At 46.8% G+C, this 25,176-nt stretch overlaps 1 protein-coding gene across 1 annotated transcript in view; it reads left to right on the forward strand.

Moving 5' to 3' along the window:
- The window catches only part of ALK (ALK receptor tyrosine kinase), a 636,373-nt gene that overhangs the window by 158,120 nt on the left and 453,077 nt on the right, over positions 1–25,176 (forward strand). The window contains exon 3 of the mRNA XM_025180988.2: positions 13,515–13,670. Coding sequence (XP_025036773.2) covers positions 13,515–13,670 — 156 coding nt within the window. The remainder of the gene's footprint in view (positions 1–13,514; positions 13,671–25,176) is intronic.

The raw sequence follows: 25,176 nt of genomic DNA on the forward strand, positions 1-25,176 counted from the left end.
CTATGACCACCACCCCCAAGAGAAGAAGATGGTGGTGGTGGTCAGGGACTCCCTCCTAGGAGCAACAGAGTCATCCATCTGCCGACCAGACTTGGAATCTCGAGAAGTGCGCTGTTTACATGGAGCTAGAATTCAGGGTGTGACTGAGAGTCTTTCAAAACTGATCAAACCTTCAGATTGCTACCTATTCCTGCTTCTCCATGGAGAAACTAACGATACAGCCAAGAATGACCTTAAGCAGGTCACTGCAGATTATATAGCACTGGGAAAAAGGATCAAGGAATTTTAAGCACAAATGGTGTTCTCCTCCATCCTCCCTGTGGAAGGAAAAGGTCCAGGTAGGGTTTGTTGAATTGTAGAAGTAAACGCGTGGTGGTGCATGTAGTGTCAGAGAGGGCTTTGGTTTCTTCAACCATGGGACTCTGTTCTGGGCACAAGGATTGCTAGGAAGAGGTGGGAGCCAACTCACTCAGGGTATGTCTACACTACCACCCTAGTTCGAACTAGGGTGGTAATATAGGCAACCGGAGTTGCAAATGAAGCCGGGGATTTGAATTTCCCGGGCTTCATTTGCTTCTTGCCGGGCGCCACCATTTTTAAATGTCCGCTAGTGCAGACTCCGTGCCGTGCGGCTACACGCGGCATGGAGTAGGTAGTTCGGACTAGGCTTCCTATTCCGAACTACCGTTACTCCTCGTTTCACGCATTCACATTTCACGAGGAGTAATGGAGTAAATTCAAATCCCCGGCTTCATTTGCAATTCCGGTTGCCTACATTACCACCCTACTTCGAAGTAGGGTGGTAGTGTAGACATACCCTAAGAGAAGAAAGAGCATCTTTGTGGGCAGGCTTGCAAACCTAGTGAGGAGGGCTTTAAACTAAGTTCATTGGGGGATGGTGACTTAATCCCTGAGGTAAGTGGGGAAGTGGGATACTAGGAAGAAACACAAGGAGGAAGGAGCAACAAAGGAGGACCCCTGATTCGAATGGAGAAGGTAGGGCAATCAAGTGGTTATCTGAGGTGTTTGTACATGAATGCAAGAAGCCTGGGAAACAAACAGGAAGAATTAGAAGCCCTGGCATAGTCAAAGAACTATGATTTGATTGGAATAATGGAGACTTGGTGGGATGACTCCCATGACTGGAGCACTGTCATGGCAGGATATAAACAGTTCAGGAAGAACAGACAGGGGAGAAAAGGAGGAGGAATTGCACTGTATGTAAGAAAGCAATATGATTGTTCAGAGCTCCAGTATATGGAGGGAGAAAAGCCTGTTGAGAGTCTATGGGTTAATTTTAGAGGCAGGAGCAACAGGGGTGATGTTGTGGTTGGTGTCTGCTATAGACCACCAGATCAGGTGGCTGAGGTAGACGAGGCTTTCTTCGGACAACTAAGAGAAGCTTCCAGATCACAGGCCCTGGTTCTCATGGGGGACTTTAATCACCCTGACATCTGTTGGGAGACCAATGTAGCAGTACACAGACAATCCAGGAAGTTTTTGGATAATGTTGGGCATAACTTCCTGGTACAAGTACTGAAGAAAATGACCAGGAGGAGAATATAAATATATTGCCCGAGAATGCAGGGGAATAATCAGGAAGGCGAAAGCACAATTGGAATTGCAGTTAGCAAGGGACGTGAAGGGTAACAAGAAAGGCTTCTATAAGAGGGTGATCAAAGAGGGTGTGGGGCCCTTACTCAATGAGGGAGGTAACCTAGTGTCAGATGATGTGGGAAAAGCTGAAGTACTCGATGCTTTCTTTGCCTCTGTCTTCACGGACAAGGTCAGCTCCCAGACTACCACACTGGGCAACGCAGTATGGGAAGGAGGTAGGTAGCCCTTGATGGAGAAAGAACAGGTTAAGAACTATTTAGGAAAGCTAGACATACACAAATCCATGAGTCTGGATTTAATACTCCCGAGGATACTGAGGGAATTGGCAAATGTCATTGCAGAACCTTTGGCCATTATCTTTGAAAACTCATGGAGGTTGGGAGAGATCCCAGATGATTGGAAAAAGGCAAATGTAGTGCCCATCTTTTAAAAAAGGGAAGAAGGACAATCCAGGGAACTACAGACTAGTCAGCCTTACCGCAGTCCCTGGAAAAATCATGGAGGGGATCCTCAAGGAATCCATTTTGAAGCACTTGGAAGAGGGGAAAGTGATCAGGAATAGTCAACATGGATTCAACAAGGGCAAGTCGTGCCTGACCAATCTGATTAGCTTCTGTGATGAGGTAACTGGCTCTGTCAACATGGGAAAGTTGGTGGATGTGATATTCCTTGACTTTAGCAAAGCTTTTGATACGGTCTCCCACAATTTTCTTGCCAGCAAGTTAAGGAAATATGTATTGGATACATGGACTGTAAGGTAGATAGAAAGCTGGCTAGATTGTTGGGCCCAGCGAGTAGTGATCAATGGCTCAATGTCTGATTGGTGGTTGGTTTCAAGTGGAGTGCCCCAAGGACTGGTTCTAGTGCTGGTTTTATTCAATATCTTCATTAATGACCTGGATGAGGGGATGGATTGCACCCTCAGCAAGTTTGCAGATGACACTAAGACAGGGGGAGAGGTAGAGACTTTGGAGGACAGGGATAGGGTCCACGTTGACCTTGACAGATTAGAGGATTGGGCCAAAAGAAATCTGATGAGGTTCAACAAGGACAAGTGTAGAGTCCTGCACTTGGGACGGAAGAATCCCAAGCATTGTTACAGGCTGGAGATCGACTGGCTAGGTAGCAGTTCAGCAGAAAAGGACCTGGGGATTACAGTGAATGAGAAGCTGGATATGAGTCAGTGCGCCCTTATAGCCAAAAAGGCTAAAGGCATATTAGGGTGCATTAGGAGGAGCATTGACAGCTGATCCAGATAAGTGATTATTCCCCTTTATTCAGCACTAGTGAGGCCACATCTGGAGTACTGCGTCCAGTTCTGGGCCCCTCACTACAGAAAGGATGTGGATGCATTGGAGAGGGTCCAGCAGAGGGCAATCAAAGGGTATGTCTACACTACAAAGTTAGTTCGAACTAACAGACGTTAGTTCGAACTAACTTTCATAGGCGCTACACTAGCGCTCCGTTAGTTCGAATTTAATTCGAACTAACAGAGCGCTTAGTTCAAACTAGGAAAACCTCATTTTACGAGGATTAAGCCTAGTTCGAACTAGCTAGTTCGAATTATGGGGTGTGTAGCCCCTTAATTGGAACTAGTGGGAGGCTAGCCCTCCCCAGCTTTCCCTGGTGGCCACTCTGGCCAACACCAGGGAAACTCTATTGCCCCCCTCCCGGCCCCGGACCCCTTAAAGGGGCACAGGGTGGCTACGGTGCCCGTGCCAGGTACAAGCCTGCCAGCACCCAGCCAGCAGACCCTGCACCTGGCACGGATCGAGCCACCCACCCGATGCCCCCCAGCCCTCCCCCTCTTCCCAGGACCTTGCCCGGGACCGCAAGAGGCGGGCACCAGCCTGGGCTAGTGCAGACATTGTGGACCTCGTCCACGATCTCCGCACTAGGCACAGGAAAGTGGCCAGCTAGGGCAGGAGAGCTGCCAGCCTGGCCACCCAGGAGCAGGTGTGCAAGAGAATCAAGGGGGTCCAGTGAGATCCTCGACCCTGAGCCCTGAGCTTACAGTGGCCGTCCTGGGTCAGACCAAAGGTCCATCTAGCCCAGTAGCCTGTCTGCCGACAACGGCCAACCCTAGGGACCCTGGAGGGGATGGACCGAAGACAGTGACCAAGCCATTTTTCTCGTGCCATCCCTCTCCAGCCTTCCACAAACCTTGGGCAGGGACACCACTCCTACTCCCTGGCTAATGCCACTCCATGGACCCAACCTCCATGACTTGATCTCACTTCCCTTTAAACTCTGTTCTAGTTCTAGCCTTCACAGCCTCCTGCAGCAAGGAGTTCCACAGGTTGACTCTTTGCTTTGTGAAGAACAACTTTCTGTTACTAGTTTGAAGCCTGCTACCCATTCCTTTCCTTTGGTGTCCTCTAGTCCTTCTATTATGGGACCTAATGAAGAAGTTTTCTTGATGCACCCTCTCCACCACACTCATGCTTTTATAGTCCTCTATCCTATCCCCCCTCAGTCTCCTCTTTTCTAAACTGAAAAGTCCCAGTCTCTTTAGCCTCTCTTCATATGGGACCTCTTCCAAACCTCTGATCATTTTAGTTGCCCTCCCCTCTCCCACCTCCTTTTCCCAGTCTCCCCGTATTTTGTTCAATAAAGAGAGATTCTATTTTTGACCACACGTTTTCTTTATTTTGTACATCAGGAAGGGGGGCTAGGGAAGGGTAAGTGGAAGGAGGTGAGGGAGGAATGGGGCACGAGCCCCGATGGGGAGGACTGGGCTGGCTCTGCGGGGTTCTGGGGGTGGAAGCTCTCCTGCAGCCCTCCAATTGCCCCCTCTCCCTAGATGGCAGCCTGCGACAAGTGCAGCCGGGCTGATGGCCGAGTGGTGTGATGTGCCCAGTGTGGGTACTCCGGGCAATCCAAGCCAGGACTGCTTTGCAAGTGGGGCACCCCTGAGAACTGTCTGTCCGGGGTGGGGGCCGGGACCCTTTAAGCACAGCCCTCGGCTAGCCTGAGAAAGCATCTCCATGCTCTAAGTTCTTCTCTGATGCCCTGCCGGCACTGCTTCCGGCCATCCTTAAGCCCTGTTCAGAGTCCACTTAATGTGGACATGCTAGTTTGAATTAGCAAAACGCTAATTCGAACTAGTTTTTTAGTCTGGATCCGTTAGTTCGAATTAGCTTAGTTCAAATTAACTAATTCGAACTAAGGGTATGTCTACACTACCCCGCTAGTTCGAACTAGCGGGGTAATGTATGCATACCGCACTTGCTAATGAAGCCCGGGATTTGAATTTCCCGGGCTTCATTAGCATAAGCGGGGAGCCGCCATTTTTAAATCCCCGCTGCTTCGAACCCCGTGTAGCGCGGCTACACGGGGCTCGAACTAGGTAGTTCGGACTAGGGTGCCTATTCCGAACTACCGTTACTCCTCGTTTCACGAGGAGTAACGGTAGTTCGGAATAGGCACCCTAGTCCGAACTACCTAGTTCGAGCCCCGTGTAGCCGCGCTACACGGGGTTCGAAGCAGCGGGGATTTAAAAATGGCGGCTCCCCGCTTATGCTAATGAAGCCCGGGAAATTCAAATCCCGGGCTTCATTAGCAAGTGCGGTATGCATACATTACCCTCCTAGTTTGAACTAGGAGGGTAGTGTAGACATACCCAAAGTTAGTTCAAATTAACGTTGTAGTGTAGACATACCCAAAATGATTAGGGGGCTGGAGCACTTGAACTACAAGGAGAGGCTGAGGGATTTGGACTTATATAGTCTGAAGAAGAGAAGAGTGAGGTGGGATTTGATAGCAGCCTTCAACTTCCTAAAGGAAGGTTCCGAAGAGGATGAAGAGAGGCTGTTCATAGTAGTGACAGATGGCAGAACAAGGAGAAGAGGTCTCAAGTTACAGTGGGGGAGGTCTAGGTTGGGTATTAGAAAAAACTATTTCATTAGGACGATGGTGAAATACTGGAATGGGTTACCTAGGGAGGTGGTAGAATCTCTATCTCTACAGGTTTTTAAGTCTCAGCTTGACAAAGCCCTGGCTGGGATGATTTAGTTGGAATTGGTCCTGCTTTGTGCAGGGGGCTGGATTCGATGACCTCCTGAGGTCTCTTCCAGCCCTATGATTCTATGCCATGTGTCTACTGTATGTGTTTGTGTTATCATAGTGCCTACCTGCTCCAGTCATGGGCAAGAGTCCCATTTACTAGGTTCTGTTCAGCTATAAAACATGTACACAAACTCTTAACATCACTTCTCAATTACAATTTCCCTACCTTCTCAATCAGGTAGTGACTTGCTTTATCTTTCTTAGCCACATGTAGTATGTTGGCATTTCCTTATATAGTCAGCAAGTTGTGATACACACACTGATGGCTACAACCAAAATGGTAAATGGTTTTTGCCTTTATTTGATTGTAAGCAACCAAGGTTAATTTATTTTCCATTATACTTTTAAATGTCTCAGATTTATTATAAACTGTCTGGGCATTGAAGAAACTGGAAGATATAGTGAGCCTTCAACTGCTACAATATATTTTAAAAGTGGCTTTGTGATTTCTTGGATTTAGCATCCTTTAGAGCCTTTATGCTCTAGAGTGTCCATATAGCTATTGCATAAACACATACATATGGATGGAAATATCTGAAAATCTCATTGCAAAAAACCTACTGAGTAATGCAGAATTACCACCACCTTCTAAAGTTCAATATCTTGTCTTCTTCGGGGAGTGGCTGGGGTAGAAGGTAGTAGTGGGGGTTGGAAAAATAATTCTACAGGTTCTGCTAAATTTAATTATTTTTTCTGCAGTGTATGTTTTTTATTTGAAAAGGGAAATGATGGCTTATTTAATCAAATAACTCCAAAAGCAAACATTTCTCTACATTGCTAAACTCACAAAAAGCTTTGTGAAGAATTTAGACCTCTTCAGGAAAAAGAGGTGAAAGACGTGCTGTGTGTACATTAAAAAGTGACCTACTAATTTGTATTTGTGGAAGTAAGCAATATGAGGGAGGAATAGGTTCTTAGATGTGGTGTTGTGTAGGAGAAGCTATCAAAGAGGTTCCTTACAACTCATGAGCAGTTTGTAAATTAACTTGTATCCAGTGCTTGTTTGTTTGTTTGTTTGTTTGTTTGTTTGTTTGTTTGTTTGTTTGTTTGTTTGTTTTTAAAAAAAGGGTGCCGGTACTCCAGGGGAAAAGTTTTTGAGCTCTGACTGAAGGTGCTGGTACTGAGTCTGGAGGTGCCGGTACTAAGTACCGGGCAGTACCGTCACAAAAAAATCACTGCTTATATCTATTATATATTTGAGAGTATTTGTGTGTCTGTGACTGACTGACTCTCTGCAAGAACTTCTCCTAAACAGTAGGAGCTAGGACCACCAAAATCAGTATACAGCTTCCTCTTATTGTAACTTAAACCAAGGTAAGGAGTTGGTTGTGCCAACGAGAAATGGGATATGCATAGAATGGGATTGCTTCTCATAAAACCATATAGAAAAGAGAGTGGGTTACCATATTTGAACTTTCAAAAAAGAGGACACTCCTGAGAAGGAGTGTATCAGTATCAGTATCTACCAACTCACATTGCATTAATATGTGTTATAGTATACAACACAGGGTTATATACCACAAACACCACAAACAGAGTTCATAACCAAAATCATGAGTAAAAGTCCCACACCAAGTAGATTGGGCAATGCCCTTTTTCTCTCAGGTTCTTAAGACCGCAATGTAAATGTCCCTTTCATATGCCCAACCATTCTATGCACCCTACTCCTAGTTGCTGCCCTTGGTCAAGGCAGATCCATCATCAGAGTTCACCTCCCATCCTGAGGATAAAGAGGCATCGTACTCACTCAGCTGGTCACTCACCATCCACCTGCTTACTGCTCTCTGCTGCTGCACTGCTGGCCACTCATTACATTTCTCCATCACTGCTCTACTGGCTACACATTGTGCTGTCTCCACTTTGCTGGCTGCTTGTCTTGCCATGCTGTCCACTTGTCGCATGTCTCTGCCACCAACCTGTTGGCTCTCAGTCACCATCCACTCACTGCTTCTGCCAGCTTGTGGTGAATTTGTCTCTGGGCCAAACCTAATGATTTCAGTTCTCAATGATTTCAGCTCTTGGCCCAAGGCACAGTTGAGCCACAAGAAATTCCAGCATCTACTGGAGTAAACTTAAATAATAAGAGGCTCTGTATGGAGCCTTTCTTTAGATCTATATTTGAAACAGTGGGGAGAAACAAGTTGAACTAATCTTACAGCTCATGCCTGGAGGGCATGGAGCCTGCTGACCCAGAGTCCTGACCTCCCCAGCTTAACTTCATATGGCTGGAGAAGTGAAGCCTCTGTCCATCCAAGTTTTTTTACACTGACAGTGTCTCTCTTTTATGCCAGGTTAAGCTCAGAATTTTTTCGTTTGTGTTCCTACAATAATTACAGACATTGCAATTGGTGTTCACACAATTTGTGACCCAACACCAGCCAAGTTGATTACAATGAGCAAAACACTATTCTATCAGTTGAATATCTAACACATCTAAGCAAAGTAGGGGCAAACTGCATTTACATAGAAACGAGGGGTTTCTCTCCTATTCCTAATGGTTGCAATGGAAGACCCTGCTTACACCATACAGGAAAGAAATAGAACCACCAGGCAGGTGAAAGGGGCTGGCTGGGGACTGCCACCCACCCAGGCACCCTTTGAGGGGGTGAAGTCCACCCCCCAATTTGTACACAGAGATTGCTGGCTGTTACCCTTCATCAAGGAGTCAGGGAAAGTACAGGCGACCCCCAACTTTCGACCACCCAACATACAACCCCCTGCATTTATGACCGCCTTGTTCCAGCTGAACCCCTCATCTCCAGCTTCACCCTAGAGCAATGATTTTAAATGAAGCGTATACATTTTCATTTTATTTTCCAAAAAACAGAAATTGGGTTAAGGACGCTAGGTGAATTTTCTAGTATAGAGTATATACAAACAGCATTTACATTGTGGGTTGATCATTAACATCGTTTGAGAGGAGGAATGGTCCTGTGATTAGGTTGTTAGCCTGGGACTTGGAAGACTTGGTTTGAAATTCCTCAATTCCCTAATTGCATTGGTTACAATTTCAATATCATTGGTTTCCTGTGGAACTTTTAGCAAATCACTTAACCCCTATGTGCCTCATTTCCAAACCTGTAGAATAGTTAGTGCAAAAGGGTATTGTGAAAATAAATTAATTTTCACTTATGAAGTGGTTGGTTACCATTGTGATAATGCATGTATAAGTCTAGTAAAATAATCAAACCAGCCATCTTTTAAGGTGTATGAGTCAGACAGCATCTTCCAGTGGAAAACAATCTATTTTAAGTGTTGTTCCAGAGTACATTCAGCCAGGCAGCTTTAATTGTCATGGGTGAGGCAGAAAGAGGAGCACACTACTGAGAAGATATTTATTTAATTTGTTTAGTTGCATTACTGGACTGCTTGGATACCCCGGATATAGACCAAGACCTCGCTGTGCTAGCTGCTGCACCAACACAAAAAAAAGGCAGTTTCTGTCCTGAGGTGCTAACAGGCTAACTACACAATCGAAGCTAACAGGTGATTCCAGACAGATATGGAGTATAAGGAAATAGTGAGACAAAACTGAACAGCATAAGCAGAGGTCTTGACAGAGCAGCAGCCCAATTGAATTTGAGAGGGCTTTGCAGATGCTTCCAGGAAGTAGCTTTTATGCTTTTGGGGTAGCATAAGAGAGATAACAAAGGTGCTTGTTTGAAAATTGCAACAAATGAGAAATGAAGGATGGCATCATTAGCACAGTGGAGGCAGGTGATCTCTTGACAGTGTCTCAAAGAAGATTGGTAAGGGTTAATTAACCAGTTAATTTAATGGCTGCCCTTTCCATTCATCCTTTCTGGCCTGGGCTACCCAAGGGGGTGAGTTTTGACCTTCTAACTTTGGAAACCCAATGTTTTTAATTTCATGATGAATTTCAGTCATGGGTCAGTTCTTAACAATTGTTGGCTAAGCTATGCATACTTACAAAGGGAGATTTATAATATAAATGCTAGGAAGTGGAGAATAGAAATTATGCAAGACATATACAAAATACATATGTAATAATGACATCTATGTCCTATTATTGTTTCCTGTGCTTATATCTTGAAATTTGTCTCAAATTGAGCACTGAGCCTGGGAGCATTTAGACAGGAGGATAACATCACACATGTGAGAAGTCCCATTAAACCCCCTTAACCCACTAAAAATTATGTGGCACAGAAGGGCAAATGCAGACTTCCTGCACTGCTTCTGGAATTGGCCAGCATGTCCCTGTGCCAGGAATTGTGGGGAAGGGTAGCAAAGGGGCTCTGTGCACTGTCCTCACCCTACACACTGATTCTGCAGCTCTCATTGGCCAGGAATCATGACCAATGAAAGTTGTGTGGGCAGTGTGTAGAGCCACATGTCCCCCACACACCCTTGTGGTACAAGGGCAGGCAGCTTGCATTAGCTCCTATGCACCTGAGGTAAGCATCACATGTGACAAGCCCACACTTCAGCCTCCTGTCTCAGCTCTGAGTCCCCTCCTGAATCCAAAACCTCTTTCAGAGCCTTTTGCCCCATCCTGCATCCTTACCCCTGCTCTAGGCTTAGCCCAGAGCCCCTTACCACACTCCAAACCCTTCTGCCACATCCCAGATGATGTACCTCAACCCCTTGCCCCCATCCCAGTGAATGTGGGAGAAGGTGAGGGTTAGCAAATGAAAGAGGGAAGGAGGATGGAGTGACTGGTGGAAGACCCTCTTCAAAGGGGCTGAAAGCAGCATGGTCTTAGGAAAGCAGCAGGACTGTCGTGAGGCAAGGTGTTTTGTTTTGTGTGATTAGACAGTTGGCAACCTTACAGCGTATCATAAATTTATATTGCTAAAATGTTATTCTCTAGCTCCAGAGAAGAAAGATCTGAGTTCTATTCTGGCTGCTGCTATGCATGGCCATTGATTTGTAAATTTATTACTTCCATGGGGTGACGGAATTGACAAACTACATGATTCAGAAAGTAGAATTAAAAAAAAAACCCAAACACTAGACCTTATTAATGACAAACGAGTCAGAGGTGAATTATCAGAAAATATAGAGAAAAGGCAACAATATTAACTTCAGGATTAAAAGATATTACACAAGCAGGAGAACCATCTGAACTGCCTAAATATATGCAGACTGGGAAGAAATAAGATACACTAAGATTTTCTTAAATTTCAGTTACATTCTCTATTAAATGACTAGTGCCAATACAGGTTGCACCTCTCTGGTCTGCATCCTTGGGGCCAGACCGGTCCCAGACAAGGGAGTTTGCCAGATCAGGGGAGTTCTGCAAGGGGAGGGAAAGAGTGTGCCAGCCTCCCCGATGGGCTCTGCCCCACAACTATCTGACCCCAACTGTGGGCTCTGCTCCCCTCTCCCACTGTGGACTTCAAGCAACCCCACTTGTTTCCCAGCCCCACTGGCTGCATAGAGTGTCTCTTTTATTATTTAAATTTACTCTGACTCTTGGGAAGTCAACATAGTAGGGGCTTGCAAAAAAAAGTGAAAAAATCAGTGGGCATAGTACTTGGAGATGTATTCCACACGTTGTCATGTACAACTTCACTCATAATATGATGGGGAATTACTGTATTCAGAGAGTGGAATCTTAATTGCACCTGCAGCTTAAAGTATCATTACAAAAGCCAGTTCTGGTGACACGTGTGAGTAAGGAGCCTTGGCGGTCGATATCCCACAGTCCACAGAATTCTCAGCAGCAGATCAAGCTTTCACTGCTGCACTAATGTGCCTCACCTGGAAGAACTGCTTCTGTGAATGAAAGGTCACTTCAGTTACCCATGAGTCAAAGGGTCTCTCTGTTGAGACTGTTGCACAATATAGCAGTGGCAGGAGCAGCCCTAGATGAGCTGCCGGCAACTGGCGCCCTAGGTGAAACACGTGATCGGCGCCCCTGCCTTCAAAGCCCTCAGCGGCCGTTTATCTTGGTGCCCTAGGCAACCGCCTAGTTCGCCTGTATTGACGGGCCGCCACTGAGCAGTGGTGCTCACAGCTCTTGTGTGTTGGAAAACCCCTGTCCTCCAGGAGCTGGCCTGAGACCAGCAATTCATATGAGCAGCCTTCAGATTGTAATGTGTGTCTATTGATGCGGTTGGAATTTGAACTGATATACTGTAGTAGAAAAGGTCTATATCACATTTTCCTCTGCTTTTGAGATACCCCGTCAACATTCTGTAGCTCATGGGTGGTCAATTTTTTAGTCAAAATCCAAATGTCTCGGTCAAGTTTAGGGATGTAAGCGACTATCAACTATCTGATAAGCATAAGCTTATCGGATAGTCGAGTAGTGATGCAACTAGTCCTCCCCCTCCTTCCTGCCCCCCCCTCCCCATTGCTGCCTCCATCAGAGAGAGGCAGCAAGAACGGGGGAGCAGGAGCCAGTGCTGGGGAGAGCCAGCTTAAAAGCCAGTTCTCCCCAGCAACATCTCCACGGAGGGGAAGAGGGTAGAGGCACGGTGGGAAATGGCGCAAGCGGGGACTGAAGCAGTCTCTGCACGTTCCACTTCTGCTGTGATTCTGCCTTTGAAATGTACAAGAGCCCCAGCGGCCCCGCGCTCACTGTGGGGCTTCTGCTTTTGAACTGTAGCAAGAGCCTGGCAGAGCTCTTGCTACAGTTCAAAGGCAGAGGTGCCCTTGTAGACTAATCAAATAGTTGATGGAAATCCCGTTGACTATTCGATTAGTTAATTAATCTAAATTTAATATCCCTACTCAAGGTATAGCCAATGTCCAGACTCTAGAGAAAATAAACAAACAATAATGTAAATAAAATATTTTGGAGTCTGTCCAAAAGCATCTGGTGATCTGGATTTGGCCTGCCATCCATCTGTTGACTACTCCTGCTCTAGATAATTTTTTTTTCTGCTTGAAAATCTTTGGTGGTCCTCTTTCTCTCTAAGGATATGTTTACACTAGCCTCCTAGTTCGAGCTAGGGAGGCAAATGTAGGCATTCAAAGTTGCAAATGAAGCCCAGGATTTAAATATCCCAGGCTTCATTTGCATCTTCCCGGGTGCTGCCATTTTTAAATCCCCCTTAGTCCGAACTCCGTGCCCGCGGCTACACGCGGCACAGAGTAGGTAGTTTGAATTAGGATCTCTGATTCGAACTACCGGTACACCTTGTTCCACAAGGAGTAACGGTAGTTCGAATTAGAGATCCTAATTCGAACTACCTACTCTGTGCCATGTGTAGCCGCGGGCACGGAGTTTGGACTAAGGGGGATTTAAAAATGGCGGCACCTGGGAAGATGCAAATGAAGCCTGGGATATTTAAATCCCGGGCTTCATTTGCAACTTCGAATACCTACATTAGCCTCCCTAGCTCGAACTAGGGGGCTAGTGTAGACATACCCTAAGAGATGTGGTGGCCTCTGGCCCTTGCTCTTTATTGACTGCCACAAGGCACCTTAAGAGTTTGATCCATTCTGAATTCCTCTTTGTGTCTATTATTGGATCTGATCTGACCTCTTTTGTGTCCCTTTTTACCTAGAAAGGGAGAAAATGCAAGGAGAAACATGAATAAAAAATAAGTCTTAACTCATGTAAAAATTTGGGGGTATGTCTACACTACCACCCTAGTTCGAGCTAGGGTGGTTAATGTAGTCATAAGAACTTGCAAATGAAGCCCAGGATTTGAATTTCCCGGGCTTCATTTGCATGTTGCTGGGCGCCGCCATTTTTAAATGTCCGCTAGTGCGGACTCCGTGCCCGCGGCTACACGCACCATGAACTAGATAGTTCGGACTAGGCTTCCTATTCCAAACTATCTGTATGCCTCGTTTAGGAAGAGGAAGTTGGATTTTCATTAAACCTGTGTGTACTCTCTGTTTTCCTATAACAGCATTTGACTGCAATTTTGAATTGCCTTGTGAACTGGAATATTCTCCTCCACTGAGGGACAAAGAAAACCCCAACAGGACCTGGCACAGAGTGAGTGCAGACGAGCTAAACCTTTTGGATGGACCAGAGAGAGATCACTCAGAGGATTCACCAAGAGGTAGGATGAGCAAGTGTATTTATTTGCCTTAAAATGATAGTGGTGAGTTTGTAGATACCACAGCCTATAAAATGCTTGAGGTAATTGTGTTCCTTCCTCTGTGGAAAGCAACAAGTCAACAGAAGGGAATTGTTCTGTCTGTAGGAAGCAAAATAAGACCATCAGCTTTGGCTTTGTAAAAATCTGAACCAGACTGGACTCTGTACATTGCACTGGGAGTTGATTAATAATACTTTATGCATCTATTGCATCTTTCCTCTGAGGTTATCGGGTGGAGTGGGGGAGAGAGGATGAATTCTTCACATCATCCTACATCCACTGAGTCACATGGGATTTGTGAAGTGCTCAAATCATTCTAAGATTCAGTGGAAGAGCAGAGACTAAAATCAATTTGTTTTCCTTTATTTTCCATTGCTAAACACTAGGCTCAACTGTCTAACTTGCAAGCCAGCACATATCATTTTCTTGTGTCCAAGATTTAAGACTTTTTCCCCTCTAAGCGAGAGAGAGAGAATAAATACTAAACATTTGATATCAATAAAGCAGTGAACAGGTTTAATCTCTCTAGTCCAGCACTCTCTGGTCTGGTAACATCCAGAGTCCAGCATGATTTCAGTTTGCTGGATCATCAGGGGTGTGGCCAAACTTCCACATCCCATAAAGACTGTTTACAGCCACCAGTCCTGGCTCTCAGTGTTCTGTGCTGTTATTTAGCTCTATTTTAAATGTCCTGTAAGAGCCCAGCAAGCAGTGGAAGTCTTGGTAATGCTCCTAGACAATACTGACCACCTGTGGCTTGGCAAATTCTCTGGTTCGGCACAGGTCAGGTCCCGAGAGTGCTGGAGCAGAGAGATTCAACCTGTATATTCCCATAAAGAGATCTCGAAGTAGGAAAAGTAAGAAGTGTAAAAATATTATTTTCTCTCTCTTTTGTGTCAAAAATGGTTTCTTTTACCTTCTTGAGTATTTTTTTAATTCTGCTTTTGATCAAGCCTGATAACAGCAACATATTTGATTCAGATTATACGTGATAAAAGGAAAAAGAATCAGAAAGATGTACATTCTAAAAGAACAGAGGAAAATCCCTATCCTCTTCTGCCTGTTTGGTACCTGCTTGAAAACTGCCCTTGCTGAAATTCAAGGTGACATTTAAGTGGCTGGAACCATAAATGGAGAGGAAAGTAGGGACAAATCTAAACAAATGTTGGGGAAAGTTTCTTTAGCAACCTCCCTCTGTACTAGTCTCAGAAAAACACCTTTATTTCTTCTGTTTTCACATATATATATATCCATGTACTGTGCTTTCTAATGTGCTTCCCAAAAAATATTCTTTATGCACCATCTTTTAGTGCATGCTCCTTCAACCCTACTCTTGTTGAGTTCTCATATTGATTTAAGAGATTTATCATGAATGGGTAGAAAGACTGGGATGATGAACATATTGTGAGGATCAGGGCCCCATTGTGTCTAGACACTATACAACACAAGAGTGATGAAGCTTATATTCATTGCATTTTGTCTTAAGTTGGATTGTAACAAACAACAGGAAGGAAGGGGTGAGAAGAGAAGGAGGAAAAGCATTCATGAGAGCAGTTTAAGTAGGTTAGTTAATTATACTGCACAAAATAAAGTCCTTACTTCAAAAAGAGAGATACTGAAGACTGGATGCATTGGGTAAACCAGAAATTGAATGCTTTAGATGAAAGTGTTAAATATTTAAGTTGCCTTATTTCACTTCTTATGGAAATTCTGGCAGAATGGGATTTTAAGAAGGATTAGAACAAGAAGGGCGACTGTTTGGTGAGCTGCTTAGAGAGAAGGTTCCCCCACCAAAGAGCAGTGGATGGAGGGAAGGCATGAAGACAGAAATGAAAGGTGTGATGAAGCTGGAATAGTGGTGGAAGAGAGAGAATGAAGGACTTCAGTAGGATAAGTCCAAGATATAAAGAGAGCCTTGAAGGTATGCAAAAGAATTTAATTCAATGGGTGAAATCCTGGCATTTATGGATATGTTTACTTGGCAGTTAAAAACTCATAGCTGACTTGTGCCAGCTGACTTGGACAAAAGGTCTCCTTAATTGCAGTGTAGACATTTAGGCTTGGGCTGTAACCTGGGTTCTTGAGCCCTGTGAGGTAGGAGGGTCCCAGAGCTGAGGCTGTAATGGAGCAAATCTGCCATATTTAAGCAGCCTCTTGGCCCAAGCCTCAGGAGCCCAAGTCGGCTGGTACAGGCCAGCCATAGGTGTCTGTCTACCTGTAATGTAGCCATACCCATAGAAGTCTATGGGAGTTTTACCCTTGGATGAAATCCTGGGCCCAGTGTCATCAATTTCATCAATTTGTGAATGTGTTCTGGACCCAGCTTCTTTCATCATTGATCTTTGAATGATTTGTTTTTGTGCTAATGTAAATGTTTCAGTGTAAAGTCCACCCCATTCTGGAGGGGGAATGTAATAATTTTGGCTGACTTGGGGAGGAGACTAGAGTAGGAGCCTCCCCCTTGATAGAGTTAGACTTGAATTTGCTGGGGGGGGGGGGAGTTAAGCAAATAGGCGAAATGAAGGTAGTTGATAATTCATTTTGTAGTGACTCAATCCCTTCCAGAACCTCCTCAAAAGCCTCCCTGCTCCCAAATGAGTAATTTCTGAATATGAAAATTCTATACTAGCAGCTTTCTATTTTACATCACTTTAATTACAGCTCTTTGTGTGGTCTGTTTCAGTTTGAAATAACTAGGCACAGTAATTCCAACTCCCCACTGTTTGTTTCCTGCACAATGTACTTGCAATTATCTGATTCCCATTTCATCTGCATTCATGGGCTGTAATGAACAAAAGTAAATAAGCAGATAGCATAACCAGTTTTTGAGTCATTTTAACTCATCCTTGTCACTTGACTATCAAGTCATGTCGAGTGAATTTCCTATTGATCAAGACAAATACCCCAAACTTGCTTCTATTATCCTGCCTTTATGTATAAACATTTGTAGAAATTCACTGATATGTTTGATGCTGATGCGCAATATTCCCAGCTGTGACTTAGGGTATGTCTACACTGCAAGCATCTTTAGGAATAAGCTTTTCTAGAAGAGATCTTCCAGAAAAGCTTATTTCGAAATAGAGCATCTATATACAAAAAGCGCAACGAAATAATGATGTATTATTTCAAAAAACAGCATCCACACTGATTGGACACGATCTCGCATTTAAGGTCATCCGGATCTAGTTCAGGCAAGGCATTAGGTCAGCAGTTGCTTCTGGATGCTGCTGCCTAAGGCTAACTGAGATGCATGCTTAAAGCCGTTCCTCAGCTTTCTTCTGCTTGCTTGCCTACCTCTTTGAGGGACAGCAAAGCATTTGCACTGCATGCTCTAGTTGCCCTGCTTCAGGACACCACAGCACACTCCTTGCCATGGAGCTAGAGTTGCCTCTGGGCATGTAATGGCCCCACACTGCCATGCTACAGTTTCCGCAGCAGTTTGTTCAGGATGCCTTCATGGTCCTGCATGAGCTTGACTCCAAGCTCATCTTTGAGAACCTCTGCCTGTGTGCGGGAGCAAGGCCCTTGCAACTGCATCCCACAGTGGAGTGATGCTTTGGAGGCTGGACACCATTTCCAACTGGTGGGACCAACTAGTGATGAAACGACCGGCAGTGGCACCACAATTTCCATATGAGAAAGGAGACATTCATGGAGCTGTGTGCCTGACTAGCCCCTACCCTCCTATGATGGGACATCCAGATATGACCTGCCATACCCCAGGAGAAGCTGGTCACCATCACTGCCTGGAAGCTCACCATGTCCGACAGTTACCGGTCTGTGGACAACCAGTTCGGCATGGGAAAGTCCACCATTAGGGCCCTCCTCATGGAGGTAAGGCACTCTTGGGCTGCAGTCCCTGGAGCGGGTGCGAGGGAGTACTAGAAAGGGAGACACTAGGGAAAAAGGGGTTGGGAGTGCAGGGGGTAACCTGGGAGGTTGAAGCCCCATCCCCGGGGGGTTCTGCAGTCCCGCCCTCACACAGCCCTGTGGGGAGGGGGCACTTAATAGGGGCTGGCTGCTGGGATGTTTGTAGGGGGGAGGAGGCGTGAGGGCCTCCCAAGGGCTCAGGCACCCCTTTGATTCTCTTTCATGTCATTGTCTCCTTCTGCAGGTGGTGAGGGTCATTAACGCTGTCCTGTTGTGCAGGATCATCTGCCTGGGAGACCTGGACCCTATCGTAGCCAAATTTGCCACCTGGGCTTCCCCAACTGCTGGGGAGGCTATAGATGGAACCCACATCCCCATCTGTGCCCCCAATCACTGTGCTGCAAAGTACATAAACCACAAGGGATACTTTTCTGTGGTCCTGCAGGCCCTGGTTGACCACCATGGACAGTTCACAGAGATTGTCAGCTGGTTGGGGAAGGCGCATTACACCTGCATCTTCTGCAACTCCAGACTCTACCAGAAACTGGAGGCTGGCACATTCTTCCCCCGATGCAACATCATGTTTGGGGATGTTGAGCTACCATTTTGCATAGTGGGGGACATATCTTACCCCCTAATGCCATGGCTGATGGAGCACTACACCGGCTACCTAGACCCAAGCAGGGACCTCTTCCATTGCTGCCTGGGCAGGCCCTGCATCCAGACCGAATGCGCCTTCAGGTGCTTGAAGGCGCATGGTTCAGGTGCCTACTGACCTGCCTGAATGTGGGGGAGCACAACATCCTGCAGGTGATCTCCCCGTGTTGTGTTCTCCACAGCATCATGTAGAGGTAGGGGGTGGCCTTCCTTCCAGGGTGGGAGGAAGAGGCCAGCCAGAAGGGACAGGCCTTCAAGCCTCCAGGCACAGCTGCCATCCCACAGGCCCATCAGGTGGGGGTGTGCATTCAGAAGGCTCTGAAGGACCCCTGTAACTCTCCCCAGGGCCTTCCCTGTGCCTTGCCACCTCTCTTGCCCCCTACAATCTCCCTTTCCTGCAGACCCAATAAAAACTGTTTGGTTTTCAAAAAAATAACTCTTTGTTTTTTATTTGGGATAAAAGTAACTGGGGAAGAGCAGGGCTGAGAACCTGGATATGGGAAGGTGGGATGAGAACATTGGAGCAGGGAGGAGAGGCTCAGAGGTAAGGCGGAGAGTGGTGCATGGTTTCAGTGCTTGTAACACCTCTTGTCTGGGGACCTCAGTGACCTCAGGAGTGGAGTGGTCCTGGGAGAACAGGGGGATAGGCAGGAGTGGGAACTGGAGCGGGGACAGGCATGGGAGGCGGGCGGGGACTGGAGCAGACACTGGTGCCAGGTAGGCCATCATCTCCTGGATGGTCTCACACATGTTGTGGCCCTCCTGCAGCAACTCGGTTCACATCTGGGTCTGCCACTGTGTGTCATCCCAGACCTTCAGGGTCAGTGCCTGCTGCATGTCCTGGAGGACAGACAACTGTTCCCTCATGATGTCCTCCTGGACCCTCAGATACCTGTGGCTCCCTTGGGGTCGGGCAGCTGGTTTGGATGGTGTTGATTGCCCCAAAATCACAGCTGATCTGGCTGGGAGAATAAAGAGAGGTGCTCAGTCATCCCTGGAGATACTGTCCCTGAGGCCTTGCCCTCATCTGTGAGCTGAGAGCAACAGTTTTTGGGGCAGAGGACGGTGATGTCCTGGGAGAAAGGCCATGTGTGGCCTGGACAGGGGCAATGCCTCACAGGGGGCCAGAGGTCCCCAGGGGACTATGCTTCCCACTTCTTCCCCCTCCCCCATCCCACGGGCAAGCAGGCAAGGAAGTGTCCGGCCACCCTAGAATCCCATGGTCGGGAGAGGGGCCTGAAGCAGCCTGGGCTTCCATTGGTGCTGCACACACACCTGTGCCTGTCAGTGCTGTCCCAGGAACGGGAGGTGCCTCGAGCATGCAGGCATGCCTGTGTGCCGTGTGTGGCACTTCTCAGTCTGTGAGCAGGCGTGCGTGTGCCTTTGTCCCCAGCCTCCTTCTGGGGGTGGCCGGTGGTGGGGGCACATTCCCTCCGGGGCTCAGACATGTGTCTGGCCTCCCCAGAGCTTGTGAGCAGAAGCCCAGGGGTGCTCTGGGGCTGCCTCCTGGGGATGTATGGTGCAGACTGGCTCTGCACATGCATCCACATGCACAGACTGCAGCACGATGGTCAGGCTGAAAAGTCCGAGCAACGATTGAACCACGTCCCCTCAACACCCGCCCCTCCCACCTTATGTGTGTGAAAAACTAAGAGCATTGACTTGATGATACCTCCTTGGCCTCAGAGGATGCCTGGGAGTCATCCAGGCCCTGGGGTACCAGTTCCAGGATGATGGTGCTGGCCATTTCCCCTTCCTCCTCCAGCTCCTCCTCTTCCTCCTCCTTCTCATTGTGGACTGGGACCCCCAGGCAGGCAACAACGGGCGTCTCCAACCCTGAGTCCACCACTGGGGATGGGGAAGGGGCTACACCTCCCCCCAGATTCAGTGGAGTTCATTATAATAGAGCTGTGGTTCTCATCTGGTGGTCCATGGTGACTTTTTTGGTGGTCCACAGGAACATTGTCCAAAATCCACGAAAATTTTTTGATTGGCCTGGTGGTCCATGGACTGAAACGAGTTGAGAACCACTGTAATAGAGGCAGGAGTGGGGTCCTGCCCCAGAGCTTGAGCTATGCTCCATCACCCTGGCTTGGGCCTGCCACAGCTCCTTGACCTTGTTGCAGACCTGCTCCAGGCTTCTGGAGTGGCCCTTCATGGCCAGGCTGTCAGCCATCCACCTGTATATGTCCACATTCCTGCATCTGCAGCAGAGATCCTGGAGGTTCTCCTTATTGTCCCATGCCTCCAGGAGGACCAGGATCTTCACCTCAGACCAGGACGGCACATGCCTTTTTTGGCCTCTGGCAGGCTCCTGGGAGCACTGTCAATGTTCCCTGGGAGGGCTAGTGGGCTCTTGGGGAGCTTGTGGCTGAGACATTGGTGCCCAGACATCAGGCACTGGTAGCCACGCGGTGTTTGGAAGCTTTTAGGGCCTGCTTCCTGCCACAAGCTCTGTCTCCTGTGTCTGCAGGAGCTTTAAGAGCTGCCAGGAGACAGGAACTATAGAGTTGTGATGAGTGTGGACGGAGTGGCCAGCAGGGTACGTGTGTTATTTCCTGGAGGCCTCTCTTTTGAAATAATTCAGTCTTCCTCATCCACACATACCTTTTTCTGAAAAAGGCTTATTTCTTGTAGAATTAGGTTTACCACTCTCGGAAAAAGCAGTCAGTTATTTTGACTTTCTTTTGAAATAACACAATTGCAGTATGGACGCAAGTATTGTTTTTCTGGAATAACAGCTGTTATTCCAGAAGAATGCTGCAGTGTAGATGTACCCTTACATTCAATGCATGACTTTGGGCAAACCATCTCACATACCTAGTAATCCCCCTTTGAAAAATAGAGACAATAGCATTATATGCATTTTTAAAATGCTGATATTCACAGAATAAAGGTGCTATTAATTATAATTGTGTTATTAATTATTACATTATTAAAACCTTCTAAATGGTGCACTATTTCGACAGAAAACTAGTAGTTATTTGTAAATGAGGCTCCTTTCAGTGTGGCTGTGTCTACACTGGCATGAATTTCCGGAACTGCTTAAAACGGAATACTATTCTGTTTTCAGTTTTTCCGGAAAAGGAGCGTCTACATTGGCAGGCTGCTTTTCCGGAAAAGCCCTTTTTCCGAAAAAGCGTCTGTGGCCAATGTAGAAGCGCTTTTCCGGAAAAGACTACTGGGCTGTCTACACTGGCCCTTTTCCGGAACACTGTTCCAGAATAAGGACTTATGCCCGAGCGGGAGCAGAATAGTTTTTCCGGAATAGCAGCTGATTTTGTACAGTAGAGCGTCATTGCTTTTCCGGAAATTCAAGGGCCAGTGCAGACAGCTTGCAGCTTATTCCGGAAAAGCGGCTGATTTTCTGGAATAAGTGGCCCAGTGTAGACACAGCCCATATGTATTAAGGACTGTGATGCATTCCTGTGATGCACAGCAAGCTTTTCACTAACGGTCTCCCCCCGCCTGCCACCCAGTTAGTTGTATCAAGTAACCATGTCCAAGACAACCAATGGACTGTTCACATTCTTAAAGCTTATGTGTCTTTTGCAGGGTCAGAGCCTTATTTAAATTTTACTGAGCCTGATTCAAAATCCAGGGACTATAATGGGAAAGACTTGCACTCACTTTTTTGGGTCCAAGACAGTGGTACCTGTCCAAGATACCTCTTGTAGGCTGTATCCGGCCCACCAAGACACTGGATCCAGCCCACAGGTGCCCCTCCTGGGATCCTCAGGCATGCAGCAGCCACTGTTTTAAATGTAGGGCTGCTCCCTGTGACTCTCTGCCCTGGAGGGAGGAGGCAGCTTTGGGTGATCTCCCCACCCCAACCCAATCCTCAGCTCCTATTAGTTGGACATAAATCGCCAATAGGAACTGACCCGAGTCAATCTCTCAGCTCCTATTGGCCAGGAACAACCAGCCAATAAGAGCTGAGAGATTGGCTGGGGGATGGGGGCAGTGTAAGCCTCTCCCCCTCTTGGAGTGGAGAGCCACCTGGAGAGAGCTGGCTGCATTTTCAATGCTCTGGAGCTTCAGCAGGCAGGGAGCCCAGCCTGCCTTGGGGTGCTGCAGAGCAGGAGAAGAGCCTCCCAGCCACAGCCTACCTCTGGCACCCCAGCCCCTCGTGCTCTCCAACTCCCCCAGGTCACTATCTGTCATGATCAGAAGGAGTGCTGACCAGCACCTGGTGACTAAGGGGCTAACTCAGGTACCTAGCAAAGGTTTCTGCTAGGTGGACTTCAGGCAATCAGCCAATAACAATGCAGGTCAGAATTTCAAACTGGAAAAGAGGAGGTTTTCTCTCTCTCCTTTGTTTGAGGGCAAAGCAGTTTCTCCCAGGTATTCAGGGAGATGGGAGAGTTCTCTCTCCAAGAACAGACTTCTTGAAGTGTGTAAGTAGGGAAAAGTTTAGATAGTCCATCAGGGTTTATTGTTTTCCTTGTTTGGGGGGTTGGAAATCATGTCTGAGCTGGCTAATTGTTTTTCTCTTTTGTAGCTAAGGATTAGATTCTTGTGTCCTTAGCATTAAGTGCCTAGTTACAAGGGCAGAGTCTATTGATGTCTGTGGATTCCCTCTCTTTTCCCAACTCCAAGCAAAACGGAGGTTGGGGCAGAGGAGAGAGCTTTACCTTATGGAGGGGAATCACAAGTGATCTCTTCTCTGATTTTTTTGGAATCACTTGGGTGGTGACAGTGAAGAACCAGTGGTTGTTTTTTTTTTCTCTTGGATCTCGGGGACTGGGATTGAATAAGTTTGTCTCTGGGAATCACAGAGACAGGTTTTGCACAGTTTATTTGGTTAGCCAGCCCCACATCTCTTCACGCATAGTTTCAGGTTGGGGGATTGAGCCGTGACACCATCCATCCCCAGGTCACAACTCCCTCCCAGGCCCTGTACTCCCTCCTACACTCATCCCCAAGGCCAGAATCCTCTCCTGCACCTCCACTCCCTCCCTGACCCTGTACTCCAACCCTCTCCCCCAGGTCACAACCCCCTTCCCCAGGTTCCTCCTTCACCCAGTCTCTCTCTCAGACCTCACACCATTTCCTGCACCCCAGTCCCTTACCCCATGCACCCTTCTGCACCCAATCTCCATCCTAGAACTGGCATCCCCTCCACAAAAAAGTAAGGTCTTGAAGTGGCCCCTCACCATAAATTATTGCCCACCCCTGGTCCAGGATCAGTCCTATATGCATGTTAGTAACTAGTGTGGATTACACATTTTTTGTAATTCAAGAATAAGCAAATAAATGCCATAATATATTCAGAGATACATCATCACAGAAAGTATTCATTTATTTTGACAGGTATGATTAATTTTTAATTATTTATGATACTTCATAATATACTCCACCAGCAAATGTACAGCAGTATATTTTGTAATGAAATATTAGCAATAGATCTTGCTGCAGTGCTGTCACTGCTGTTAAATCTTTGCTAAAAAGGTAGATGAGACAATTAGATTTTTGGTTTAAATTGCTGGGTTTGCAGATCAGAGAAGTTCTGTTGTACCTGTTTCTCTCTCCATCAAAAAAATCAGGATGTGGCCAAACTAGAACCTCTGTATTTGAACTCTAGGTCCAGATCTGAGCTTTATATGCCCGTGGGTGTCATTTCTGAGGTGGTAATCTGGAACAAACTTTTGTACATTAACCAAACGGTATGGTAAATATCAAAACATGTGCTTGCAAGAAATTAGTTTTTTCCCCTTTGCAAGGTTTAGTATAAATACCATCAAACCTATCAGCACATTCATCAATGAAAAAAAAACACAGGATGAATAGCCAAAGAATCCTGGGGACTTGTACCAGAGAGATAAACGAGGAAGAAATATTTGTGGGTGAAACAGAAGAGATTTTACAGTCTAAGGCTGTGTCTACACTGGGCCACTTATTCCGGAAAATCAGCCGCTTTTCCGGAATAAGCTGCGAGCTGTCTACACTGGCCCTTGAATTTCCGGAAAAGCAACGACGCTCTACTGTACAAAATCAGCCGCTATTCCGGAAAAACTATTCTGCACCCGCTCGGGCTTAAGTCCTTATTCCGGAACACAGTTCCGGAAAAGGGCCAGTGTAGACAGCCCAGTAGTCTTTTCCGGAAAACAGCCCCGATCGCGAAAATGGCGATCGGGGCTCTTTTCCGGAAAAGCGCATCTACATTGGCCACAGACGCTTTTCTGGAAAAAGGGCTTTTCCGGAAAAGCAGCCTGCTAATGTAGACGCTCCTTTTCCGGAAAAACTGATAACGGAATAGTATTCCGTTTTAAGCATTTCCGGAAATTCATGCCAGTGTAGACACAGCCTAAGGGTATGTCTACACTACAAAGTTAAATTGAAATAACAGCAATTATTTTGAATTAACTTTAATAGCGTCTACACAGGCAAACTGCTATTTTGAAATAAATTCGAAATAGTAGAGCCCTTATTTCAAATTTGGTAAACCTCATTCTATGAGGTGTAACACCAAATTCAAAATAGCTATTTTGAATTAAGTGCTGTGTAGACACTTAATTCGAAATAGGAGTCCTCCAGCTCTTCCCAGGGAGCCCTGGTGGCCACTCTGGGCACAACCAGGAAAACTTACTCTCTTCTCCCCCAGCCCCGGAGCCATTAAAGGGGTAGAACCTGGCGACCGTGCCTGTGCCAGCTCCAAGCCTGCCAGCCCAGAGCCAGCAGTGGCCACCGGGGCCCCTGACCCAATGGCCCCAAAACATGAGCCAGCAGACACTGGCAGCAAGCCCTCCACCACTCCCCAGGAGCAGTCTGCCAGCTCCCAGGGGCCTGACAGGGGCTGTAGAAGGTGGGCACCTTCTTGGTCCAAGGTGCAGATCATGGACATTATTCAGGTTTGGGGGAGATGCCCCCAACATCCATGATCTCTGCACTAGACAGAGGAATGCGGCCGTCTATGGCAGGATAGCTGCCAGCCTGGCAA

This window comes from Pelodiscus sinensis, chromosome 3 (assembly GCF_049634645.1).
Source record: "Pelodiscus sinensis isolate JC-2024 chromosome 3, ASM4963464v1, whole genome shotgun sequence".
Taxonomy (NCBI): Eukaryota; Metazoa; Chordata; order Testudines; family Trionychidae; genus Pelodiscus; species Pelodiscus sinensis.